Source organism: Xenopus tropicalis, chromosome 8, assembly GCF_000004195.4.
Source record: "Xenopus tropicalis strain Nigerian chromosome 8, UCB_Xtro_10.0, whole genome shotgun sequence".
Classification (NCBI taxonomy): domain Eukaryota; kingdom Metazoa; phylum Chordata; class Amphibia; order Anura; family Pipidae; genus Xenopus; species Xenopus tropicalis.
The window spans coordinates 119,267,797-119,293,477 of record NC_030684.2 but is presented as its reverse complement, the minus strand read 5'-3'; the positions used below and the strand labels follow the sequence as shown (position 1 = coordinate 119,293,477).

The following is a 25,681-nucleotide window of genomic DNA, read 5'->3' as shown; positions in this document are numbered from 1 at the left end:
GTTCAGGCATCTGGTGGGACGAACTTCATGAAGTAGTGCTGACCTCACCCTGCAGTGGCTGATCCTACTCACTTGAGTCAACAGAAGGGAGTTGGATGTGGGCCATTAAGCCTTGATAGCTAAATATACATATGTATCTCAAACACAATCAATATTTACCAAATCAATATCTCCAGTTTGAGGAACAAGCTCTCCAGTCCCCCAAATGTATATCCTGAAAGCATACTCATCAAATTAAGGGGCTGTTCTTAGCCAGCTCTTGGCTATTCTGATTTTTTTCCAGCAGCTTTAATACATGAAAGCCCATAAATGAATAAGAACTTGTACAAACCGAATCCAAGAGAAATATATTGGTGCTTGGATATTGGTATCTGAGCCCACAATCTTACAAGCTGCCCTGGGGGTAATGTACATACAGATATTCTGTCACAAAGTGTCATATTCACTTTTTTCTTAACCCATAATGCACTATTTTCTCCATAATTGGGGCTGCCCTCCAGACTGATTCTGCAGCAGTTGTGCCCGATGCATTAAAACAGGCAGAACTTGTGCCAGTAGTGAGCATTCAAAATATAATTTCCATACAATTCCTTGTGCATATAGGAAATCTGGAGCTAACACCATGGCAGTGGCAGTAGCTCCAGGGTTCAATAGTAGTGCACCTTTTATCAAGAGAGGCAGGAGGGGCGTATTGCCAACTAGGGGCAAGAGTCTGAGCACAAGTACCTTAGTGAGTTGTGTCAATATACTGTTTCCATGATGTCCATTTTAGAGCATCTGCACTTGCAGGTGGGTTCCTAAATGTCTTCTATAGTCTTTTTATTTTTTGCTGTCTGAAAATGCCAGAACCACTGAGTTTTATTTCCAATGTAAATGATGCACACTGGCATCGTGCTGATACTATGGATGTTGAAGACTATGACGCTTCCAGTGGCACATAGACATTTTTGATAGCCCAGATCCTTCAGAGAGCCCTCTTCAACCTGAAGATTTAACTAGAAATACTCCTCACAATCCTTCTTAATAAAAGCACACAAGCCATGAGAAAAGGAGACCTGGATCCACTATACTACCTCAAGGAATGAATCAGATGTGCATGGCATGCAGTGGTCCTTCATAGACCCATGTTGGATTTCTGTAATCTGCTATTCTCTTATGTATGGGCACAATCTATTCTCTTTGTAATACTGGTTCCATGTCATATTTGAGCCAAGCTTCTGTTAACAACCTTGTTTAACTGAGGTGTATAGATATAAGATGCAGCAGGTTGATATTGAACTGGACTCCTTTGACAGGCTAAATAGGTTCCTCCAGCAAGTGTAATTGCTATTGTATTCAGGGGCATAACTACAGCAGAAACAGACCCTGTGGTTGCAAAGGGGTCCAGGGGTGTACAGGGTCAAATAAGGCCCTAAATTATAAGGAATTTCAGTATATATCTGTAGAATAGGTCAATTTACCAATGTTTTGGGGGCTTTAAATTGTATTTGCTGTGGGGCTCAGTAACATTTAGTTACGCCACTGATTGTATTGAACTGATACACCTAACACTTGTGTTTATTCTGACAGTTTAATTTATAATAAGCTGGCCCGGATTTTTGGAAAGGCCCGGGCCTAGGTGACAGGGGACACTGGGGAAATAGGCGATCAGGAGGTTTGTATAAATCTCCTGTGCGGCAATTCCGTAATGCTCAGGGAACTAAGGGCCAGAAGGAGGTATGCGCCAGCAACCGGGGCAGGTGGAGTGGTGGGGAGGAGCAACTGTGCATATGTATGAGTGCAAGAGGGGGCAACATAAGGTGGCCAGCCTAGGGGTGCACAAATGCATACATTTGTTGTGCTATATAAATAAATATATACATACATACATGTTAATCGGGAGGTGGGGATAAAGTGATTTACTGATGTAAGTGTCCTGATCCAAAGATGTTTCATCCATTTCTCACCTCACCTTAGGGGGAACCCCTGCATGGGAGAAGTTACATGGCTTGCATGGTGGTTTGTCTCTGTAGTACAACTTGAAAAGACCTCCATCCCAACAAGATTAATATTCAGGTTTCCCTCAGGGCAATGGTGGGGGAATCTGGAGAACTACACTCTGGGCCAGTAAGACATTGCTACCTCAGGCAGCAGAAGGGTTGGATCAAAACCGTGGTGCTCACACTCACTGACTTTGCATTGGGCTGACATCTTACTGAACATGCTATGCCCTTTTTTAGAATAACCTTCTGATAATTAGATTCATGTCCAAATAATAACCAGAAATGCTTCATCCTGTCTTGTTCACTTTGCTTTTGTATCATTTTTAATTATTTCTGCATCCATTATAGCAGGGGTTCCCAAACTCTGGTGCTGGCTCTCTGGGGGCTTTAAGCTGTGGGGGCCTTAGGAATAATTACCATTTGCTCTTTTGGATATACCTGAAAACCAGGATTGAACGTCAGGGTGCGATTTGGGTTGAATATGTGTTTGCTGTCCTATGTATTCTAAATGCTATAACAGATACACCTATATCCTATATCCTGTTTCCTATATCTGTGCTCATTTCATGAACATATCCCTTACACCAGTGCTGTGCCACTTTTTACATGTAGTGGTCTAACAATTTGTCATACCGTGGGTTTATCAATATGATGTCATGCAGAGCAGTGGAGCCATTTACCAGTACGAGGGGCCTAAAAATCCTGTGGAGGACCATATCTGGCAACCAGGCCCCTAGCCCCTGCGTTATACCATCTTGACCTCGGTGGCCCCTTTCTGCCTGCTGACTCTCATTTATAGCACCTTTTTCCACTCATTTCAATATCTTGTTTCTCAAACACAACAGCTATTCTGCTTAAATGAAGCCCATTCTGCAATGTAGTATTACTTTAGTACTACTACATGTAGCTGGCATATGTTTTCCCCTGAAATTATTCTGTAGTGCCCTTCGTGACCTTCTAAAACAAATGTTGGTACCAGTGTGAGCCAAGGCTGCTAGGTGATCTGAATCCACCCTTTCTGCTACATGCCATACCCTAGCCATAGGGAGAAAACATACTGTTTGGCAGCCACAGTCAGGATATCAGTCACATTTTGTAGGGAGTGTGCCTGAGACTGTGACAAATAAAGCCTGGATAATTAAAAGCTTATCACACCCAGGTTGATTTACATAGTTACATAGGGTTGAAAAAAAGACCAGAGTCCATCAAGTTCAACCCTTCCAAGTAAACCCAGCACAAACAACCTATACTGACCTATCTATCCACTCACATACAGACCCATACTGACCTATCTATCCACTCCCATACAGACCCATACTGACCTATCTATCCACTCACATACAGACCCACACTGACCTATCTATCCACTCACATACAGACCCATACTGACCTATCTATCCCCTCACATACAGACCCATACTGACCTATCTATCCACTCACATACAGACCCATACTGACCTATCTATCCACTCACATACAGACCCACACTGACCTATCTATCCACTCACATACAGACCCATACTGACCTATCTATCCACTCACATACAGACCCATACTGACCTATCTATCCACTCACATACTGACCCACACTGACCTATCTATCCACTCACATACAGACCCATACTGACCTATCTATACACTCACATACAGACCCACACTGACCTATCTATCCACTCACATACAGACCCATACTGACCTATCTATCCACTCACATACAGACCCACACTGACCTATCTATACACTCACATACAGACCCATACTGACCTATCTATCCACTCACATACAGACCCATACTGACCTATCTATCCACTCACATACAGACCCACACTGACCTGTCTATCCACTCACATACAGACCCATACTGACCTATCTATCCAATCACATACAGACCCACACTGACCTATCTATCCACTCACATACAGACCCACACTGACCTATCTATACACTCACATACAGACCCATACTGACCTATCTATACACTTACATACAGACCCACACTGACCTATCTATCCACTCACAGACAGACCCATACTGACCTATCTATCCACTCACATACAGACCCATACTGACCTATCTATACACTATAAACTATATATACCAACATCAATACTAACTGTAGATATTAGTATCACAATAGCCTTGGATATTCTGCTTGTTCAAGAACTTATTCAGGCCCCTCTTATAGGCATTAACAGAATCTGCCATTACAACATCACTAGGAAGGGCATTCCCCAACCTCACTGCCCTCACAGTGAAAACCCCCTAAACTGCTTCAAATGAAAGTTCCGTTCCTTTAATGTAATATGGGGGGGGGGGGGCTCTGGTGCACTGATTGTTTTTATGGGAAAGAAGAGTACCCCCTATCTGTCTATAATCCCCTTTTAGTTGTCTACCAGTGATTTTTACTTTTTATTTATGTAATGGTAATTGCCAGAAGGATACTACTTATCCTGATTATCCTTTAGGGTAGCAGTAATTGGGGGATGTTGATTCAGGAATCTCCAGTCACATTCGTGGGTCTCATCTTCTGGTGGAAAAGTAGCTACTGAAACCTAATAAAGAATAACATATTCTATCAAGGGTTCTGTTTTTCCTTTAACATGTTTTTTTTTTCATTGTATAATCTCTTCTAGAGCATAAGTGTTTGTGGTTTGACTTTGCCTCTCCAGTCGTATTATGATTTTGTTATCTGTAGTGTCAGGGGGCAATGGCAGCCTGTGGATTTATTATTTGTGAAGTAAAAATAAGCGGATTTTCTAGCCACTCTGTCCGCTCTCACCTAATCATGTCATCCATTGCTCAGATCCCTCAAGTGCTGTAAGCAGAGCGAGGTCTCAGGATGTCTCCACATGACATCAACTTGATCTTTGCTTAGCCAAATGGGATATCAAGATGGATTATCCTCTCACTCATGGCCTTCTTTACAGAAGCAGCAATGGTTTCTGAATTTGTATTTATTCTAAGGTGAAAGCTGATGATATAATAATTAAATTGATTAAGTTCAGTGCCAAATCTGGATAGCTTAGACCTCTTAAGTCTGAAGCTGCTCACCTATAAAGGAACTCACCAGACTGACCTTCCAACCAAATGAGGCTAGCCAAATAACACCTATCCAGCCCTGCATTATTTTATCCATTTATTATTTTCACATCCCATTCTCTTAGCATTAGAGTCATGTAGGGATAAAGTAAATGATATGCCTACTAGATAACACACACTGCTGCGCCACTGAATTGGTAGTTGGTAGACTTTGGTCAAGGACTTATCTCATAACAAGGCTGCAGAGAAAAACATTAGTGTATGTTAGTTCCAAGAATATCTAACATAGCAAATTTTCCCACTAAGGTTTTCCTCCTAAATCTCACCCTATCTGGGCTTCCTCGTGTATCTAGGAGTGCAAATAGACATGGGACCACTGCCCTACATGTTAAAGGGGAACTCCACCCAAATACAACTGAAACTTTTTGAAAAGTAAATATTTCAAGCAACTTTGCAGTATACCTCTATTGAAAAATATGCAGCCTTTTCATGATTTTTAATGTAATGATATGGTTTGGAACAGTGGCTTAAGCCTGGCCCCCTGTTCCCCTGCTGATCTGGCTGACACTCAAAATAAAAATATAACAGTAGTTGAATGTCTTTAGCCTGCATCCTCCACATCCCACAATTCCCTGCATATGTGATGTCAATAAGGAAAGGAACATCACAGCACAAAGCATTGTGGGTTATGTAGTTCCTGCATGCTGTCTGTAAGCTGTGGAGTAGTTGTTATATTTTGTAAAATCAACTTTTTAGTCCCTCCTCCCCTGCCAGGAATTAAAATGAGGCAGAAAGAGAAGAACTGTTTTGCAGCTGGATTTCAGCATAACAGAAAGGTATTTTTTTCATACTTTTATATAAAGGGTTTCTGTGTTGTTTGGGGCAAATTTGGCTTGGAAGCCAAAGTTCCCTTCAAGGTCATGAGGCAGAAGAAAGAAAAAAAATTTAGGGTAGCCCCATAGACATGAGGTCTCTTTTACGTCAACAAGTGCACCTAATCAACAGTGCCAAATCAGATGCAATTGCCCCAGACGCAGCACAACTACGCCAGGTACAACAGCCATTTGTGGCTGCAATGTTGCTTGCATTCTTGGGAAAAAAAAAACCCATAGTCCTATGATCTGTTGACATCCCGTCTCCCAGTCCTCCAGCCATGTATAATACAGAGGAGTGGTCCAGTTATTTCTAATGGATCCCTATATGAAGGAGGAGATGAGTATTCCAGAGCCTAAGGAAGGAAGGTCCCAATAAAGTTCAGTTCAAGGAAAGGGGCTCTGTAAGTGAGGAGTAGCCCGTTTGAGGACTATATTGCTAGCACAAGCACTGTAGCAGCACTAGATACAATACTAGGTTGGTGGGCAAGACAGGCCTGTCCCAAGGAGGCATCACAGGGTTAATAGCCCAGTGGGAGATATGCTCTAAGTGAAGCCATGAGGTACCTTAGCAGTGGAAAGCTGCTATACAAACAGCTGTGACTGTTCTCCATTGATATATGAGCAGTTGCCTGTTTTTTTAGTAAATCCATTCTGTCTGTTTAAGAACCACTGGCACTTAACATATTGCATTAACTGAATTAAATCACTATACACATGGGGCTCATTCACAAATACTTGGCAATCTAATGCCACTGCAGTAACCCACCCTGCTATGTTCTGTTGTCTCTCCGAATAAGTGTTACTGCCACAAGTTTCTGTTGCTTTCAAATTTCCTTTTGATACATGAGTTGCTGGCATTCCTCGAGCAGCTTCAGTTCCTACTGATCCTTTATCTCCACAAAGCCTGTTACAGAGCCATTTGATACATCAGATACTAGTATCATCAAACTGCTGCTCTGTCCAACTTCTATGGTAACGAGGGCCAGAATTTTTCTGGAGTACATGGTGGAGGGCAGATAATGGAAGTTTTGACCGCACCCATGTTAACACAAACATTTTTAAGACCACATCCACATTGGTAGCATAACAAAAAGACAAATGGTACATGCCACACCCTTAAATCCATATGCCTCCTCTTCCCCTGTGGGCACACACAGGCAGCATAGGGCAGACACAGTATGGCACACACAGGCAGCATAGTGCAGGCAGAGTATGGCACACACAGGCAACATAGGGCAGGCAGAGTATGGCACACACAAGCAGCATAGGGCAGGCAGATTATGGCACACACAGGCAGCATAGGGCTGGCAGAGTATGACACACACGGGTAGGGCAGGCAGAGTATGGCACACACAGGCAGCATAGGACAGGCAGAGTATGACACACACAGGCAGGGTAGGGCAGGCAGAGTATGGCACACACAGGCAGCATAGGACAGGCAGAGTATGACACACACAGGCAGGGAGAGTATGGCACACACAGGCAGCATAGGGCCGGCAGAGTATGGCACACACAGGCAGCATAGGGCCGGCAGAGTATGACACGCACAGGCAGGGTAAGGCAGGCAGAGTATGGCACACACAGGCAGGGTAGATCAGGGCAGACAGTGTAGGGAAGGAGACAGGGAAACCTAACATGACTTGCAAGTAACCAGTCTGAAATGTGAAAAAGGCAGGGTCTTAAAGGTGTGAACAATGCAGGGGCTGCAGGGTGCCAGCTAGTTGGCACTGATCTAGTGGTACTTTTAACCCACCAGTTGCCAACCAGTTGAGGGCACTGTATTCCCGCTCTGAATTTATCTCCCAATTAAGATATATTTGGCAGCCTACAGAGACTGTACATTGAAATATATAACAGATTTTGGCCACTATTTTTTTGGCACACATAACTATATTAAACTATGTGCCACCTTGACAGATACATTACAATAAAGCTGTTGTTCCCCCCTAAGCTTCAGCCTTTTGGTATTTCTTTGGAGGGGGGGGAGGTGAGTAGGCAGGTAGGCAAGTCTGAAAATGTTTTTGTCTCGAGATATGAAACTTCTACTGGTAAACATGGTTTGTGGGCAGAAGTTTCATTGTTTCCACTGCTGAGGGCACACAAAGCAAATATTTCTGTACAAAACGACTGCAGAACAAGTAAATCATTTTGGTTTTATGTTACCTTGGCCAAGTCGTGTTTAAGTAAATTGGTCATTCCCCATTTTGAACAGCAGTGGGAGCCCTTTCCTTACTGCAGAATTTCGCACAGGCGCACTTTAAGCTCAGCGTCATTTGCGCTACGCCTTCCCACGCGTGCGTACTTCCGATTACACTGAAACAGGATCACGCCGTCTGGTTTAGCGCATGCGTAGCGTCATTTTGAACGCCCATGGTCACCATGCCTCCCAGAGTGGTTTGTGCCTCCGGGCGCATGCGCAGTCGGTATGCCTGAAGTCAGGCTGGGATACTCCCGCGTCACAGAGGCTGACGCTCTCAGCGCGGAGGGACAACGTCACGGGCACCGAGTCTCCGCCGGTATCCCAAGAGGGAGTGCGCTTTTTATTGGGCAGTACTGGCAAGAGTTAAGGGAGGCGGCAGGGGAAGGTGCAGTCAACCTGAGGTGAGCGCTAAGCTGGGCTTCTACCTGTTGCTGAAGTTTGTTCTTGGGGCCTGGGGTATTCTTATCGTGTTGCTCTCTATATAAAGCCTGGGGAACTAACCTCGGGTGGAACTATAACTTTTACCGTCTTGTCAGCTGAGCTGGGGGGCTGTAATAACAGGGGACAAAGGTTTTACCTGCCCTGGACTTTGGTGGGACCGCTCTGTTATTATATGATTGCACTGCTGCTTTGGCTGCTGCTCCCATGCAGCCCCCTAGCTTCTGCTACATTGTTTCAGCAATCTGAAGCGCCTGTGCAAAGGGTATCATCAGTAGCAGTTTATACAGCTGTGGAAGATGTGCCATAAATGGGTTTTTTTGGAAAGTGGCTTATAATGGTATTCACTTTTATTATGCAACCATTAGCTTTTGGGTGGAGTTCTCCTTTCATGCGTTTATGTCATCCTGGATAAGTGCTGATTCCATAGGGCAGGTTTGTGCAACCTGTTGCTCCCCAGCCGGGGCCTGTTTTAGGGTTGGGCAGAGAGGGGGTACGTCACTGGTCCCCAACAGGCACAAGGGATGGCTAAGCTGCACCCCCCGGATCCTTGTGCCTTGGGCCACACAGCAAAATCATTAACCCCCCCTTAAACTTTATAAGACATTTCATAATGTTATGTAAAGACTGCTTGTCAGTGTCCCACTGCCCCCCCCCCCCCCATCAATGGTGGGGGCTTGTTTTATTTTCACTTTTTGCTCTTCTGCCTCTGACTACCCTAACTGCATGACAAATTCAAAACCACGGGAGCACTTACCGGACAGTCAGTGTGTGCTCTACGTCCATGCCGAAACCCAGACGGCCACGCGTTTCGTGGTATCACACCACTTTATCAAATCATACAGCTTTTGATAAAGTGGTGTGATACCACGAAACGCGTCAAGCGTGTGGTCGTTTTTGTATGTGCACAAGATGCTTTTAAAGAGATATAATTAATAAAGACAAAGTTTCTTTTTTAAACAGCAGTGTTGGTTTGCTCCGTACTAATCTTTTTTTGCTACCCTAACTGCATGGCCAGGCACCTCCTGTTCTCTCTCTATATCACTGAATTTTCCCTTATGTCTGCTTTGTGCAACTCAAACTTTAAAAGCCACATTTGCTTAGGGCAAGAACACCAAGTAGCTGAAGAAAGGATACTGGGAGTTGTAGTTTAACAGAGAGCTGCAGGTTGGCCCCTCCCTATTCCCAGATGGTTTATATGGCATTGTCTTTGTGTTAATTAAGCATCACTCATTGCAGCATCTTAATTGTAGGTAATAAATCAGCCATAGAGTGTCAGGGTGTAATGTTTTGTTTCGGTAGACATTGGCAGAGCCTGTGTGACTCCCCTATCTGGGTGGATCATCCTGACTCGGTTCAGTATCCAGCACTCATAATTCCTCTCCTGTTTTGTGCTGAGCCTTGGAATTGTTATACAGGGAAGCCAACTTTATGGATTTGTGGCCCTTCTGCTGTCAGATGTAGAGCTTGTTATGTGTTTGCCTCCTGATATTTTGTTAGGTTGAAGACACACAGAACTACAAGTAGCGGCTACTTGTTGTGGCTACTAAAAGAGACAATGCTGATCACTTACTGATAATTGTGTGTTTTAGCAGAGGCAATTCTCAGTATTGTCTATGGCAGTGTATTTTCTGGCATTTAGTAGTCTTGAAAAAGAGCTGCTACTAGTAGCCCAGTGTGTCTTCACCCTTAGTATGCCCGCAGGGGACTGTTGCCCACAGTTACTGAATGAGTTTGTAACCATATGCTGAAGTGATAGGGCCCCCCCCCCATACCAGACAATCAATATTAACATGTATGATGCAGGTGCCATGGCACTCTGTCCGGGATCCTCAGCACACTTCTAATGTAACATGACTAAGCCACATGATCCTACTGCCTGGGGGGGGAGGACTGACTCACTGAACCCTCATGTAGGCGGCTTGTGTCAACGCTTTTGGCCCTGAGCAAGTCACTTACAGGGTTATATGTCAAGGAGAAACCAGGGTAGTTCTGCTCGAACACATGGCGGTTGATTGTCAGATTTATAATTACATGACAGATTATTTTCTTGTGCTCCAGGCACCACAATTAGATTGCAAGCTTGATGGGACAGGGACTCTCCTTGACTGTAAACGTCCGTGTTCAGTCAATAGTGTTGGAGTATAGGAAATAATAGTGGTGACGTTTCATTTCTGGTTGCTATTTATCTTCAACTCCTTCAATGTGTTTTAAACTCAAAAAACAATATTTTTTTTCCCAAGGAATTGTTCAGTTTAAATATTTTATGTAATTTCACCTGTGTTTTTGAGCATAGTATAATCTGGATTGCAAATTGCTGTCTTTATTACCTGTTTGGGTAATGGGAACATTAAAGGCAATCTGAATGTAAGATCTTGGAAAATAAACTGATTCTTCCTCTTAATGTGGGACCTTGTTATTTAGCTGAGGGCACATTCTCATAATGATAAAGTGCTAAGAGAAGTCACTGGAATTGGAAGCGATGCTGCAGACTTCCAGATTGTGTGGCTGCACCCCCACCTTCCTTCAGGGGATCCAAGGCAAAGAATAGAGGGGCCCAGCCTAAGAGCAAGACTTTATATGATATGAATGTTCATTTCTGAAGGCTCTTTTTGGGAGTGCACATGGTTTATTCCTTAAAAACTTGCCTTAAATCCAGGAGTTCCAAAAAAAGCACACCTGCTTTGAGGCTCCTGGGAGCAACATCAAATTGGCCGGTGAGCAACATGTTCCTGTTAAGCAGTGGTTGGGGATTTCTGCTCTAGATTCCGTACTGTGTACTCTAGTTAAAACATGAGCCCGTGCCTGCAGTACAGGTTTTATAGCCAACACATCAATATCTACACTTTACAAATGATGCACTGTGTTTCAGAATCCTGTAAACATGGATGTCACTGTATCCTGCCTCTGGGCAGCTCATGGTTACAGAAAAGGGTGATGCAGTGCTGGTTTATATTTGTATATATGCACAAACCATTAAAAGTAACATTAGCCCAATTTTTACTTAGTGTTTGTGTTCCATTTATTTTCCTTTACTTTGGAGCAGATTTATAAAAATGTGAGATTTGAGCTCACCTCAGAATAATTAACTTACTTTCTATTCATTTCAGTGTGATTTTTAGAAGCGTAAATAGGAGGTGGGCGAGTTCATTTTGTTAATCTATCTCTTTGGACGAAGACAGACGGGGGTGATTAGTTACCACAATTTTTAAAATCTAGTTGTGGCAACTAATCGCCACCGCTAGAGTAATCCCGACTTGTACCAGCACGAGTACCTTTGCACAAGATGACTGGTATGTTTGAGAACCGAGGTAGCATCGCAGTAATTTTTTAAAAATATTGCAAATTACCCTGTTTGTCTTCACCCTAAAGGTGGCGATTTTCGATCTTTCCACTGACGTTCAGGGCTGAAACGTCCGATATGGAGGTATGTAAGGGCCAATAGGATTTCTACCTCATTCTGCCGAATCAGCCCTGAAGGCACAGCAGCCTGTCCAGTAAGTCATCCTTGAGCCTATAGAGGCTACACAGTCTGCTAAACCAACATATAATCACACAGGCAGAATTTGCCTAGTGCCTTTATTCAGCAGTGGGCTCGCAGGTTGCAACCAGAGCACGGTGTAATAGGCACAAGCAGGCGGTACTGCTCTGTTGGTGGGCCTGTTCTGTGATGATCTGGCAGATGAAAAGACACTAATAAAACTTTGAGCAAGCAAGGTGGTCTGGCTTGAGACCTGGCTCGGTCCTAGCTTATACCGTGCCTGGGCTTTCTCACCAGTATGTTCTTTGTCACTGTCAGAGCCTTTGAAACCCTTACTTTGGGTCCTGTCCTGCCCATCCCCTAATGTTCATGTGTGTTGGAATTGCGAGGTGACCTGATTTTCTGTGGTTGTTACTTTTGCACTTATTGTGCATGTTAGGGAGCTTGTTCTGAGGGTGTCAGTATAATAGGGTTCGGTCTTGCTTAGATAGCCTTCAACCAATCCTCTGATAACCACTTTCCCAGCTGAGCACCAGTTGGCACACCCAAGTAACACCTTTGTAACAGAGTGGCACCAATCTCTGTAGTGTGCTGTTATTTTCAATGCAGACTCCTACCTTTCACTTTTATTCTTATGATGAGACAAGTACATAAGATACTATACATACAAGTGTGTGTTTTTGTAATAAGGAATTCATGATTTTTTTTCTTATGTAATTTTGATAATTAATGGAGAAATCCCTTGTTGCTAATAACCTCAGATAAAAAGCTGGCATATTATTATTATTATTATTAACATTTATTTATAAAGCGCCAACATATTCTGCTGCGCTGTACAAAAAGTGGGTTTCATACATTGGACATACAGAGTAACATATAAAGCAATCAATAACTAATACAAGAGATGAAGAGAGCCCTGCCCAAAAGAGCTTACAATCTACAAGGCTACATTAGTGAGGCAGTACTCATTGGGAAGCGTTGGGCATTTCCGTGTGCTGCTTTGAGATACGTTAACAAAATTATATTTGCCAGTTCTCCAAAGCCCTTAGGCCTTTCAACTTTTGCCAGCTAGAATTAAGCAGCTCATTCAGTTGGTATTGTATTGATGAAAGTGCTGAACTAAAAGGTTGCTGTCACTGGTGGTACAAATAGACAGCAAATCTTATGATGCACTGCAAGTTCTCTGATATGAAGACAGCAGTGGAAGATAAAACTGATGGCACTCATGGCTGAAGAAAGCTTAGGGCCATGGACAACGGGGGATTAGTTGTCTAACTAATTTCCCCAAAATACTTTCCTAGTGGCAAGTGAATCGGCAATGGGATGGCATACGCAGCGCTTTGTTTTTTATAGGTCGTTATAGGATGTTTCCTCCTGCAGAAAACTTCATAAAACAACGCGTGTGCGTTCCCACCAGCAATCGACTTTATTGCTAGAAGAAAGACATTTTGGGAAGATTAGTTGTCCTATGTAGCCGAGATTAGCCCTTGTTACACACTAATAATAATAATAAACCTCTCTCTGATGTCAGGTCTGGCAGGTTATGATTTGCCTTTTGTACAAGGGTAATGGCATTTTGCTTGCCAAGGTGGATACACCATATGTGCTGTTATCTCAGATGTATTTCTCTCCTCTCATTGGACCTATTCCGATGTGTAAAGGTGGCCATATACTGTCAGATTTAAGCTGCCAATTTAGTAGCTTATATGTATGGGGCCATCCAATGGGCCTACTCGACTGATATGTGTCTGAAAGTCAGCGAGATTGGGCAGGTGTGATTTCTCCATTGGATCGAGGACTGCAACGGCTCATTGATCTGGCTTCACCCTGATTGCCTGTATCCCTGTCGTTGTGATCCAGTTGTTTGGCTCTAGGGCAAAACAATCTGAACAGCCCAGTAATGCCCCACCCCCATGTTTGCATAAATTTGCACATTGTTATTTTATTCCCCTGCCACAGAATCCTCTCTAACTAGGCCTTTTACTTTGGCAAAATATGGAGACCCCCATTATATGCAGCCTGGCTTGTTAGTGATTAGAAGTGGCAGCCTACATGCCTGATATCTTACACTCTACAAATGTTTACCCTTTACAATGACTGCCAAGTGTTTTCCCCATCTCCCTGTAAAAATGTTTGTGTATTGATATAGTGTTTGTGCGTAGTCACAACTCCCAGGCAGCAGAGCCATGTGCTTCTCATTATTCGCAACAGGTGAACAATATCAATGAATTTCTCATGCCAGTCATATTTTATTTTTAATTGTGCAACAACTTCAGTACCTGTCCGGACTGCACAGAACGAGAGTGATGTGTGATCGTGTAGTGATACCAACTCAGTGTTTGAGTTTCTTTTCCTGTTTTGTGTGTAAACAAGCACTGATTAATTTCATGCCTCTCCCAGTGCCTACCACATATTCTGGGAGGAGAAACCTGCTTCGCTCATGTTTACTAAAAGAAATAATTCACATTCTTTTCTCAAGGTTTCTATAGCTTGCAGTTATCTTGATTCCAAGAGGCAGGTTAAATCTAGAAAGGACTTCTCTGGAGGGCGTGGAGTGGATAGAAACGTCTCATTTTGTCCTTGTCTCTGATTGGATATATTCTATTCCAGTTTTCCCCAACTTATTCTAGGTTGTGAGCCCATAGCCTGATTCCTTATGATATTTAGATGAAGATGTTCTAAAGAAGTCCATAGAGTCTATGATCAGACTGAGGCAATAAATATGCCTCAGATGGCCATATTTAACCATCTGGCGTCCATTTAGATAATCCTGTGCTATTTAATGATTCTTACACTATAAAACCCTGCTGTCCACACTGTAACTGCCTTGTATGCTCATTGGCAGAAAATTGGTACCTTCTGACCCTCATATACTTGACTTTCCGCTTGCCAATGAAGTGACAGATAGAGGTGGTGACCACAGTAGTGTTGACATCCTTGCAGAAACTGTCCTGGCAATTTCAAACAATCTATTATCACAAAAACTGCTGATATCAGCCATCTCGTCGATCGGGGGCGCCCAAGCCAAATCTGCGTTAAGGGCTGAATCGGCAGATGGGGGTATAATTCCTATTGTTTCTACCTTCATATCTGACGATTCAGCCCTGAACGTCAGTTGGAGAAATGAACATTCTTTCCTGCGACCAGTGATCACAGGAAAGATTGTAATTGCTACGTGTATGGCCTCCTTTAGGGCCGTGACACACGGGGAAATAAGCCGCAGATAACTAATCTCCCCTTAATGCCATCCCACCCGCTAGAATGTAAATCGGCAGTGGGATGGCATACGTGGCGCTGCGATTTGCTGAAGTGGCCGAAGTTTCCTCCCGCGTATGCCATCCCACCGGTGATTTACATTCTATCTGGTGGGATGTCATTGTGGGGTGATTAGTCGCCTGGGACAACAGAGATTTGTTGCGGCTTTAGGCGGCGTCAGGTACTTTAACTGAAAACTCCATGTGTGACATTAGAGGTATCTAAGTACCACTATCTATGAAGTCAGAGAAATAGCTTGTTCGACAACATTCTGTCCAAGAATCATCTAGTCTGTTTATAGAACTTTTCCAGAAATAGAAACCGCTGCCTGATCTTTGATAAGATAAAAACTGAAAGGCCGAAAGAACTGGGTTCTTCATTAATCAGTGTGGCTCCTTCTGCTGTTGTTGGCTCTGTTGAGATCTAACAGGAGAGCCTATTACCAGCCTTGGCCAATAGATGAGCACTTAGGCTGGTGGTGTCTCAGACTAGCTTTGAGTTATAAGTTATTGTTGTTTATTTGTTATATTAATGCATCTTGCTGTTCCATTGTAAAAATAAAAGCGCCCCATGAATGCCATTTTTTATATGTCTCCCAGCAGTCTAGTGGCATTGAGATGTCCCGCTCATAGCAATGTGTATGAGAGAGAGATTAGTAGACATTTTTGTGTAGTATGGCAAACATGTATCTATACAAAAGAGCATCTGCTGGCTTGTGCGTCAGCATTCAGCAACTGTTTGCTTCTAAACTGAAAGGCTCAGGGTTACAAGGAATAAATAGTAAAATATGAAATTGAACTATGCTGAACTGTATTTGGTGCTGTTTGTGGCAAAAAGTCACCTGATATATATGATAAATAAGAGTTCTAGCAGGCAATAGAGGGCCCTGATATTTAAATTCATGTGATATACGTTAATACCCATTAGAACTATGGAGTTATATTTATCCTGACTGGCTATCCACCTTGACTGAATGGTCCATGCCTTCAATGAGCAGGCTGGGACTCCTATACAAGACCTTATGTACATGTACAACACACAGTAACAATAAAATAACCCAGAGTTTGTTGAATGTGGAAGTGCTGGAGTATAAGCTCTAGAAGTGTCTTTACAGCTACTATCTACAGATCATGGCTGATCCACTGGGGCTTTGCAGTTTAGCAGACTTGATCTCGCGTGGCAAGCAGATGGCCTGGATTATGCTCCCATCTGTAGGATGACAAATGAATAAATGAACTTTGATAGATTCCTCTATCTGTTAATTACCCTGCTGCTCTCCCAGGGGTGGGGCATGTGCACTTATTGGCATTTATGGTAAAATTGCCTTTGTACATCGGTCAAATGCTTGGTGACTTGCATAATAAGCAGTTATGGATTCCTGAGCATGTATTGGATATATATCATGTAGTTACACCTGTCAAGAGGAAATCCCCTGGTTCTCTGGCATCCAGTGGTGCAGGGATTGATGGGAATGTTTCATCATCTCTGTAAAGCGCTTTGGTATATGTTGGTGCTATAATAGTAGTACATATGTTCCCTAGAGCGGTGCTTTTACTATTGGACACTTCATGGTGACCCTGGAAGGTTACTTGATCCATGGGAGCAAGTTCTCTATAAATCAAGGGCTGTTGAAATGTGTGTCCAGGGCACGGCATTAGTTCTGTCTTTCATGTGCCCAACTGCAATTTCCACTGTCCTTCAGCAGCTGTCAGGGTTAGCGATGGATTAGTGGGTTATCTGGAGGGGGACAGGGTAAAGAGTCCCACATGGTGCTTTCTGTGTGAAGGCAGTTTCTTCCACAAGGAGACATTCCTTAGCTAAACGCCTGACTTTCAGGGATGTAAAGAACAAAACTCTTTTGTTTTGTGTCCATGACTATCTTCTGACTGGTCTTCCCCGGACCGAAGTCTTTAATGCTGACTAATAATATGAGGATTAGGCTTGCTGTCCTTAATTAGTTTAATTTGGGATCAGATCACATGAGTAAGTTGTCTCAACCCCCAAGCAGATTATGTGAATGTATGGAAAAGAATATATGTAGTAAAGTACTATTCAAAAAAAAAATCGTCATATTCATACCCTCATCTCTTTTCAGTAGGGATGCACCAAATCCCGGATTCGGTTCGGGATTTAGGCCGAATCCAGAAGTATTTGGTTTTGGCCGAACCAAATGTGAATCCTTATTAGCATAAATTAGCATATGCTAATTAGCATCCGGAATGGGTTAAATGGTCAGGGGAAAAAAAATTCGCCACGCGTCCCTTCCAATCCTATTTAGCATATTTTAGTTAGGATTCCATTCGGGATACGGCAGAACTCATCAGGGTGGGGTCAGGGGTTCGGCCGAACCCAAAAAAGTGGGTTCGGTGCATCCCTACTTTTCAGGTTGGTTTCCCAGTTGGCTTCAATGTCAAACTTGCTGTTAGATTGCCTTTGGCAATGTCTTATCTTCTTGAGACATTGAGTGAAGCTGGCCCTCCATGCCCAGGTTTGTTTGGGCAGTTTGGAATATTTTGCCCTACCATCTGTATGTAACTGGGCCATAGAAAGAGGATTCTCTGTCCTGAAGGAACTCTGCTAGCTCCTCCTCACTTGCTGCTGTTTTGACCTAAATGAACAGGACAACACACAGTTGGCCATACACATGTACGGTGGCCTCGTTGGCCCATGTTTAGCCCCACACATGACCACAGAGCAGGTGTTGTTAACTAAACATGTCCAAGTCACTTTTACTTACTTCTTTTTAACATGTGCACAGCCACTTTCCCAGGCTCTCACATGAGTTGCTATGGGGAGAGTGGTGACAGGCTGAGGAATGTCCCTGGAATGCTAATCCCTTTGTAGCGGAGAGCCCAGGCAGCTATGTGACACTGTCAGGAGCAATAGAGATCCCACAAGGGCTGATCTGGCTTGCCTGGAATAACTTGTATAGTCAGGTGGAGAGAACACATTAAATGGCGTCAGCGTGCCGCACTTTATCACTGCATCTGTATCTGGGAGGATAGTGCGCATTTACACTTACGCCTATATCTGGGGAATTCCACTCATTAGAACTCCCCCACTAGCCAAAGGAATCAGGTTGGCTGAGGCATCCATAGACTGAATTGCTGCCATATCTGTTATCAACCCCAATGTGTCTGTAATGTACCTTTCCTGAGAAATTTCTAGCAAAAACAGTTTTTTACAGAATCAAGTTACATTGCTTCAATTCAGAACTAGAAAACAAACAGTGATAAACAAATACCATTTTATTTACTCTTTTACCAACTTACCATGTTTATTACAAATATTAATTTAATATGCTGCCATTACATCATCATGCATTTAGTATTGATGTTGGTATGTATGGGTCTGCATGTGAATGTATAGGTAGGTCAGTATGGGTCTGTGTGTGAGTGGATAGATAGGCCAGTGTGGGTCTGTATGTGAGTGGATAGATAGTTCAGTGTGGGTCTGTATGTGAGTGGATAGATAGGTCAGTGTGGGTCTGTATGTGAGTGGATAGATAGGTCAGTGTGGGTCTGTATGTGAGTGGATAGATAGGTCAGTATGGGTCTGTATGTGAGCGCTGCGGAATATGTTGGCGCTTTATAAATAAATGTTAATGTAATGTAATGGATAGATAGGTCAGTATGGGTCTGTATGTGAGTGTATAGATAGGTCAGTATGGGTCTGTATGTGAGGGGATAGATAGGTCAGTGTGGGTCTGTATGTGAGGGGATAGATAGGTCAGTGTGGGTCTGTATGTGAGGGGATAGATAGGTCAGTGTGGGTCTGTATGTGAGTGGACAGATAGGTCAGTGTGGGTCTGTATGTGAGTGGATAGATAGGTCAGTGTGGGTTTATGTATGTGAATGTACAAAAAAAAGGTCCAACTAGACATATGGCGTAGATAGAAATATGGTATATCAAGAGCAGGTCATATCAGATAACATTCGGCACGCAAAAATAGGTCAGATAGGAAAGGCTTAATATGTGCGCTGCGTACATAAGTAGCGCTTTATAAATAAAGATATACATACATACATGTGTTCAGTTAGCCTATCGTAGTGTGTAATTTACAGCCTGAAGAAGGTCATTTGCCATATGGTAGAGGACCGCCATCCAAATTAGGTAAAACATTGTAGTAGGGAGACAGGTAAGAAATATACCAAATTGGAGGGGGGGGGGGGTAGGGAAGGATATGGGTAGGGAGAACTGGGAGGGGGGGGTAAAACTTGATGGACTTTGGTCTTTTTTTCTTTTTTCAGCCCAACAACAAGCCTTGCTATCAGTCCCTGCTATTGATCACATCCCCATACACCCACCCTGAGGGTACAGCAGGTTTCTGGGGTCAGTGACCCTAACAAACGCAAATAGTTTTGCTCTGAAAGTGACCTTGTCTGGTAATTGCCTTTAATTAGCCATTGTAGAGAGACTGAGCAAGCAGGTACTATGCAAATAAACATGCACTTTTGTGCACTGAGGGATTTCACTGGCTCGAGCACTTTAACCAGGAGCCTCGACTGAGCCCTAATTGGGTTGTATGTGTTAGGGTTTTTTTTTTTGGCTTCAGTAAATATTCTACAAGTGTCACTTTGACTTATGGTCTATATATATGCCTGCACAATGTCATGCTCTCTGGATGGCCACTGGCTGGACAAGGCATTCTCAGCATACCACTCACACATTCCATTGCACTTGTAAGGAGCATGTTTACCTTTCAGGGCACTTGCCATTGGGAGATTTTTGCACTTTGTGCTCTTATGCCAAAGCAGTCCTTCATGCATGATGTTTTGAATGTATCTGAACTCCTAAAACTAAGTACTAGAAGATTTGCCTGGTTAATATTTGGTGTGTTGAGTAATGGGGATATGGAAAAAGGACAGGAGTCTCTTTAGGAGTTTGAAACTTTTTTGGTCTGTGCCATGCTTGGCTGCTTTTAAGAATGCACGGAATCAAGGAATTGTTTCGGAGTTTGCTGAATTCCCAACACTTTTTTTTAAAATTCACATGAATGTCCAGCTGAGCAAAAACTAAAAGTTTCCTATTTTTGCCAAATATTTTGGTTTTTGAATTCAGTAATCATCCAAATCCAAAAATTGTGGATTTGATGCATCCATAGTTATTTTTGCTGGACATGCCCCATTTGCATATACCCCTTGCAGTGACTGACTGGAGTGTCAGGGACCCCCGAAACCTTAAACCACAGGCCCACTTCCAAACTATTTTTCCTTTTCTCTTCATTGACTTCCTTTATTTTTGGAATAAGTTCTCCTTACTTATTATCATAAAGCCTTCCCTCCATTTCGTTTCTTTGTTTTCACATAGAAACTGGAAATGGCCATTTTATAGGCATACAAGGCAAATGGCTGTGTGAACAGGAGGGCCCACTAAGATCTTGGCCCACCCGGTGGGCCAGTCTCACACTGACCCTTGGTTGAATAACCAATAGCTGAACGGACTATATGTCTTCAAAATATATCAAAATAATATCATACACAGTAGTCTATGCAGCCCATAAGCAGTCTGGGGTTCATAAAGAGGGCTGCGGTAGCTGCAATAACTTATAATTAAATAAATGGATCTGTTGCCCAAGGGCAATGACACACGGGATGTTTTGTTGCCCGTAATAGAACTTTGCTACCGTGGGCAACAAGAAGTCACTTGTTTCCTTCCTACTGGCTAAAATGCAAATCACAGGTGGGGAAACATACAAAGCAGCCCGAAATTTCATAAAGAGGCAACTTCTGGCCACGCCACGTATGTTTTCCCACCGGCGATTTACATTACTGCTGGTGGGAAAGCGTTTGAAGAAGATTAGTTGGCCGCAGTTATTAGAAGATTTATCACAGTTGGCTAATCTCCTAGGGGGGCAATTCACAAATGTGTCGGTAAGTATACAGTTTTTAAAGTGTCAGTCGCCAAATCGTAAAAATGTTGTAAGAATGATAGACTCGCAAAAGGTGTCTTTTATAGTTTTATGGATTTGTTGTAATGCCACAAAGTTTTTAAAAGTGTTGTATAAACAGTAAACAGTTGTAATTATTGTGCTGTGAAAACGTCCTTTGGAAAATTGAGGGAAAATTGGCCTGTGAATGAGTCCTTTTCTGATATTTTTAAGAACCCCCCCCCTCCCAATGTCTTTGTCCTAAACAAAGCCCTGCAAGGTGTTTGTTTTTTTTTATAGATAATACATGTTTTTGTGCTTCACCAAAACATCCAGTAAACATATAATTTACAGTTTGTGTATATAGTGGCTTTACACTAGGAATATTTTGTCTACTGACCTACTCCTCAACTCCTCTCCCATTCCCTCCTCAGACGCCCACATTCAAGGCTTTGCAAGGGCTGCACCCCTTCTCTGGAATTCACTTACTCTCATGTAGTTTAACATGACCTCAGTGTGCTGCTAAAAGCAATAACATGTGCCAAACCTCTCACAACTCTGGTCATGCCCATTCCCACACCTTGTGTCTCAACCCTTTCTCCTTGTAGATTGTAAGCTCTTTTGGGCAGGGCTATATATGTCACTCTGTATGTCCAAAGTATGAAGCCCACTTAATTTTACAGCGCTGCGGAATATGCTGGCGCTTTATAATAATTTGTAGCTTAATTGGCTGCATTGATGTATAATTGTGGGGTGGGCAGGTTTGGCCTGGAATTAAGTTTTTTAACTTTTGCTTAATCATTTTTCTTTCTTTTTCAAACAGGGCAGCATTAACATCAATGCCAGCTTTTATGTGCAGCTCATGAAACCACAGTGAGCTACAATGGGATACTGTACAGACTACAGGACATATACTCACCTATAAGCACCTGGACTGGGTGGTGCCGGCAGTCATGACCACTTCTCATGTGAACGGACATGTAACAGAAGACTCTGACAGTGACAAACAGAGCTCGGATCTTGCTTCTCAAGAGGAGCCACCCAAACATAGGGAAATGGCCGTCGATTGTCCTGGGGACTTGGGTACGCGGGCGATGCCCATCCGGCGGAGTGCCCAGCTGGAACGGATCCGGCAGCAGCAGGAGGATATGAGGCGTAGGCGGGAGGAAGAAGGGAAGAAACAGGATCTGGATGTTAATTCATCTATGAGGCTTAAAAAGTTGGCACAGATTTTCCCCAAAACTGGAATTGACAACCCTATATTTGATACTGATGAAAGTCTAGTGTTGGAAAGTCCTAGCAGGGCTGTGAAAGTACTGGGTATGTATTAACATTCTCTATATGTATTACTTATACATACTTATATGCAAGAAAAGACTTGCATCCTTTTCCCATTAAAGGTCAGAAGATGAAGTTTAGGTAACAGCTGGAAATTTACACACATCATTTGGGGTGCAGTAATATTTGTCCTTTATTTCCATTGTTCCTTTCTGCTGTAAAAATAAATAAATAAAGCTGCCAATCACAGAACCTATGCCCAACCAGTAAGCCCATGGGCCATGTGAGCAGCTTGAATGTTCCAACCTGATTATAGCAGCAGCAGTTCTAGCATATAACTGAGGAAGCTGCAACTGTGGGGGTTCATTTGCTAGCTTTGGGAAAATATACCCTGATACAGTAAGCCATAGCAATAAATCAGTTATTAGCTTTTATTATTATTATTACTGCAGTAGACAGATGAAAGCTAATTGCTGATTGGGTGCTTGGGGAAATGTTGGTAAATGAGCCCCAGTGTCTTTTACATCCCTGCCTTAACTCCTGCCCAAAAACTTCTTTTTTTTTTTGCTAAACGGGGTGTAAGGTCCCTTTTCACAAATATGTCAGGTGCTGTTACTAGCCTATTGCCAGGGCACTGTTCTTTGCCTAAACAAATTAGTTCAGCTCCGGAGAGCAGCAGTGATTTAGAGAGTACTTGTAGGTGCACTAAATCAAATAAATAGGGTTAATAGGAAGGCGGGATTTATGGCTAACTGCTTAAGGCACTGAAGCAATACTGTCATATCCTGCCATCTCTCTATAATACTAACAGCCGCTTACTTTATGTGGAAAAATGCCCTAGGCATTTGCCACGAGCTGATAATGTCCTCCAAGCAACCTGCTTGCGATCACTAGTGACACTTCAGGAGTTATCATGGTAAGCCCACCTGTACATCCCCCACCCTGCCGCCGCACAGCGCCATATAATCATCTCTCTAATGCTTTATTTACCTACCTACGCCCGTCCCCATAAATCTAAATTATAGCTCAGACTTTGGATCCGGCTAGCTGGGAATCTTAAAAGCCCTTCATTACAGGGGATGTCCATGATATATAAGTGCATAAAAACAGGAACAATATGCTGGTAGATATGGAATTTATTAGTTATTGAAATATAGAAACCACATAGTAGGTGAGGTTGATAAACAAAAAAAACAGACTGCCAAATTTCCAACCAGTAACTGCCAGAAAAGAAATTGCACTAATTCTTTTGTGCAACTTGGTAGCTGCCACAGGTGGACAAAAGTAGATGAAACTGTGAAAATCTGGCACTGAGAACCTCAATTATAAAGGTGCCTAGCTGACTGAGCCTGCTGGTAGGGTGTGGTACTGCAAGCAGTATTCACTATGCAATTTCAGTAAAGCCCCCCATAAAATGCAGACCCCTTATCAGTGGAGGGCTTTACAACATACCCATCTAAGTATATATTTCGATAAGACGCTGTAAGCTTTGTTGAAATTAAAGATGGACTGGTAACCGGCAGACTTGTGCTCCCTCCTCCGTTCCGTTTGTTGCTGACCTGCAGGGCTTCGTTCCAGCCGCGTGCGTAAGCAGTGGTGATAGGGCCCTGTCCCCCCCCAACACAGGGAGTATTTTCATAACGCTTCTCTCGTTGTATTCTTGCTGAGTAATCACATTCCTCCCACCAAAATAACTTGCCCAGAATTCCCCTTTCATTTGTCACATTTCAAGTCTGTTAGTTTGTGTAGGGAAAGATTATTCAGATAGCTGACCAGTTTATAATGTTCCATATTCCTGCCCTGCCGTTTATATTGCGGCTTTAAGCATTGCCTGTTTACTAGGCACAGTGATGCCTTTCATTCATTGTTTTTAGTTTACCAATCTCTTGCCAATAAAGCTGGATACAACCTTCTTACCTTCATTTAAAGGAAGGCAACACTAGCAAACTCCCTGCATGCTTACTATTTGCTACATGTAGGCCACAGCAGAAGAGGGGTAAGGGGTTTCGTGCCTGCTGGTGTGGGTCCCACCAAAGGGTTTTTCGTGGGGGAGCCAAGCAACTCTACTACGGTCCATGTCACCTTTCTTAAAATCTTATGGTACTGCTATTGAGTAAGGTGCTCCCTCCATTCTTCCGTTGTCCACATTCATTTTTTAATTCGTTTCCTGTTTTTCTCCATTTCAGTCCATTATAAGCCCCTCTTAAGTACAGCTTTGTCTCTATAATATATATTTTATTTTATATAATATATATATGTAAGTGTTACCTTGGATTTGTAATATTGTGTATATTATTTATGTATGTGTGTGTGTGTGTATATATAATTTCTGTAGGGCCCACATCTGCACATCTGCATACTGGATAAAAGATTTGAAGTACAATGGCATTGCTAGAGTGAGTGTAAACAGGGAATGAATGCCACTGATACTTCTTTAGACAGCTTTAGGATAATAAAGGATATGATATGTATAATTTGTTCACTGATGTTACTTGACCCTAAATAAAAGATGCAGTCTGTATCATATTGTTTATGGTTTTGATATTGAGGTTTTAGTCGCCCTTTAAGAGAAAAGTTGCAAAGTGCATTGTGTGGGAGGTATATGAGCTTCTAAATGTCTAACCACTAGGGGCGCTTTCCTCTGTCTGTATGGTACATTTTGGCTCTTCTGGGCAGCTTGGCTGTGCAGGTATGAGGGCTTCATATAGGAGCATATAGGCCCATACGCTTCAGTATCTGGCTGAAGGCTAAGGAGTCAGGCCATGGTTCCTGACTGCTGGACCCTCTATGTTTACATACTTACCCTAAATGTTGGAGACATGACTTCCAGCACATGCTTATTGCCAGATTGTGGGAAATTGAAAAGAAAATCCCTTTTGACACGGTGGTGCCTGGATAGTAGTAAGTCCTCTGTGCCTGGCATTGGGTAAATGGTTACGCGGCAGTATTGTGTCCTGCCCGCATTGTTGCTGGCAAACTTAGAGCACAAAAGACTCCGAAAGAAAACTTTCCATTTAGTCATTGTCTTTGCTGGACTCTCATTTGCGTAGATCCGTGTTTGCCTGGGTGGAATCTGAGTTGGCAACAATGTCGCGCTGAATCTAATTATGCCCCAAATAACAGGGTGCCCATTTATCCTGGACAGCTGTCTTTTGATATGGGAATGTCAAAGACTCTTTGTGTGTGCTTTATTGCTGCTCTTTTTGCTGTCCTGGCCCCCGCGGCATGCCACTGCTTTCGCTTGTCCCAGCTGACCTAGCCTCT

General features: G+C 43.0%; 1 protein-coding gene across 1 annotated transcript in view; it reads left to right on the top strand.

The window, feature by feature from the left end:
• The first annotated feature begins 8,210 nt into the window (after nt 1-8,210).
• The window catches only part of mpp5 (membrane protein, palmitoylated 5), a 34,073-nt gene continuing 16,602 nt past the window's right edge, over nt 8,211-25,681 (top strand). Inside the window, exons 1-2 of the mRNA XM_002937200.4 lie at nt 8,211-8,497; nt 21,963-22,459. Of these exons, the coding sequence (XP_002937246.1) occupies nt 22,093-22,459 (367 nt within the window). The 5' untranslated portion in view covers nt 8,211-8,497; nt 21,963-22,092. The remainder of the gene's footprint in view (nt 8,498-21,962; nt 22,460-25,681) is intronic.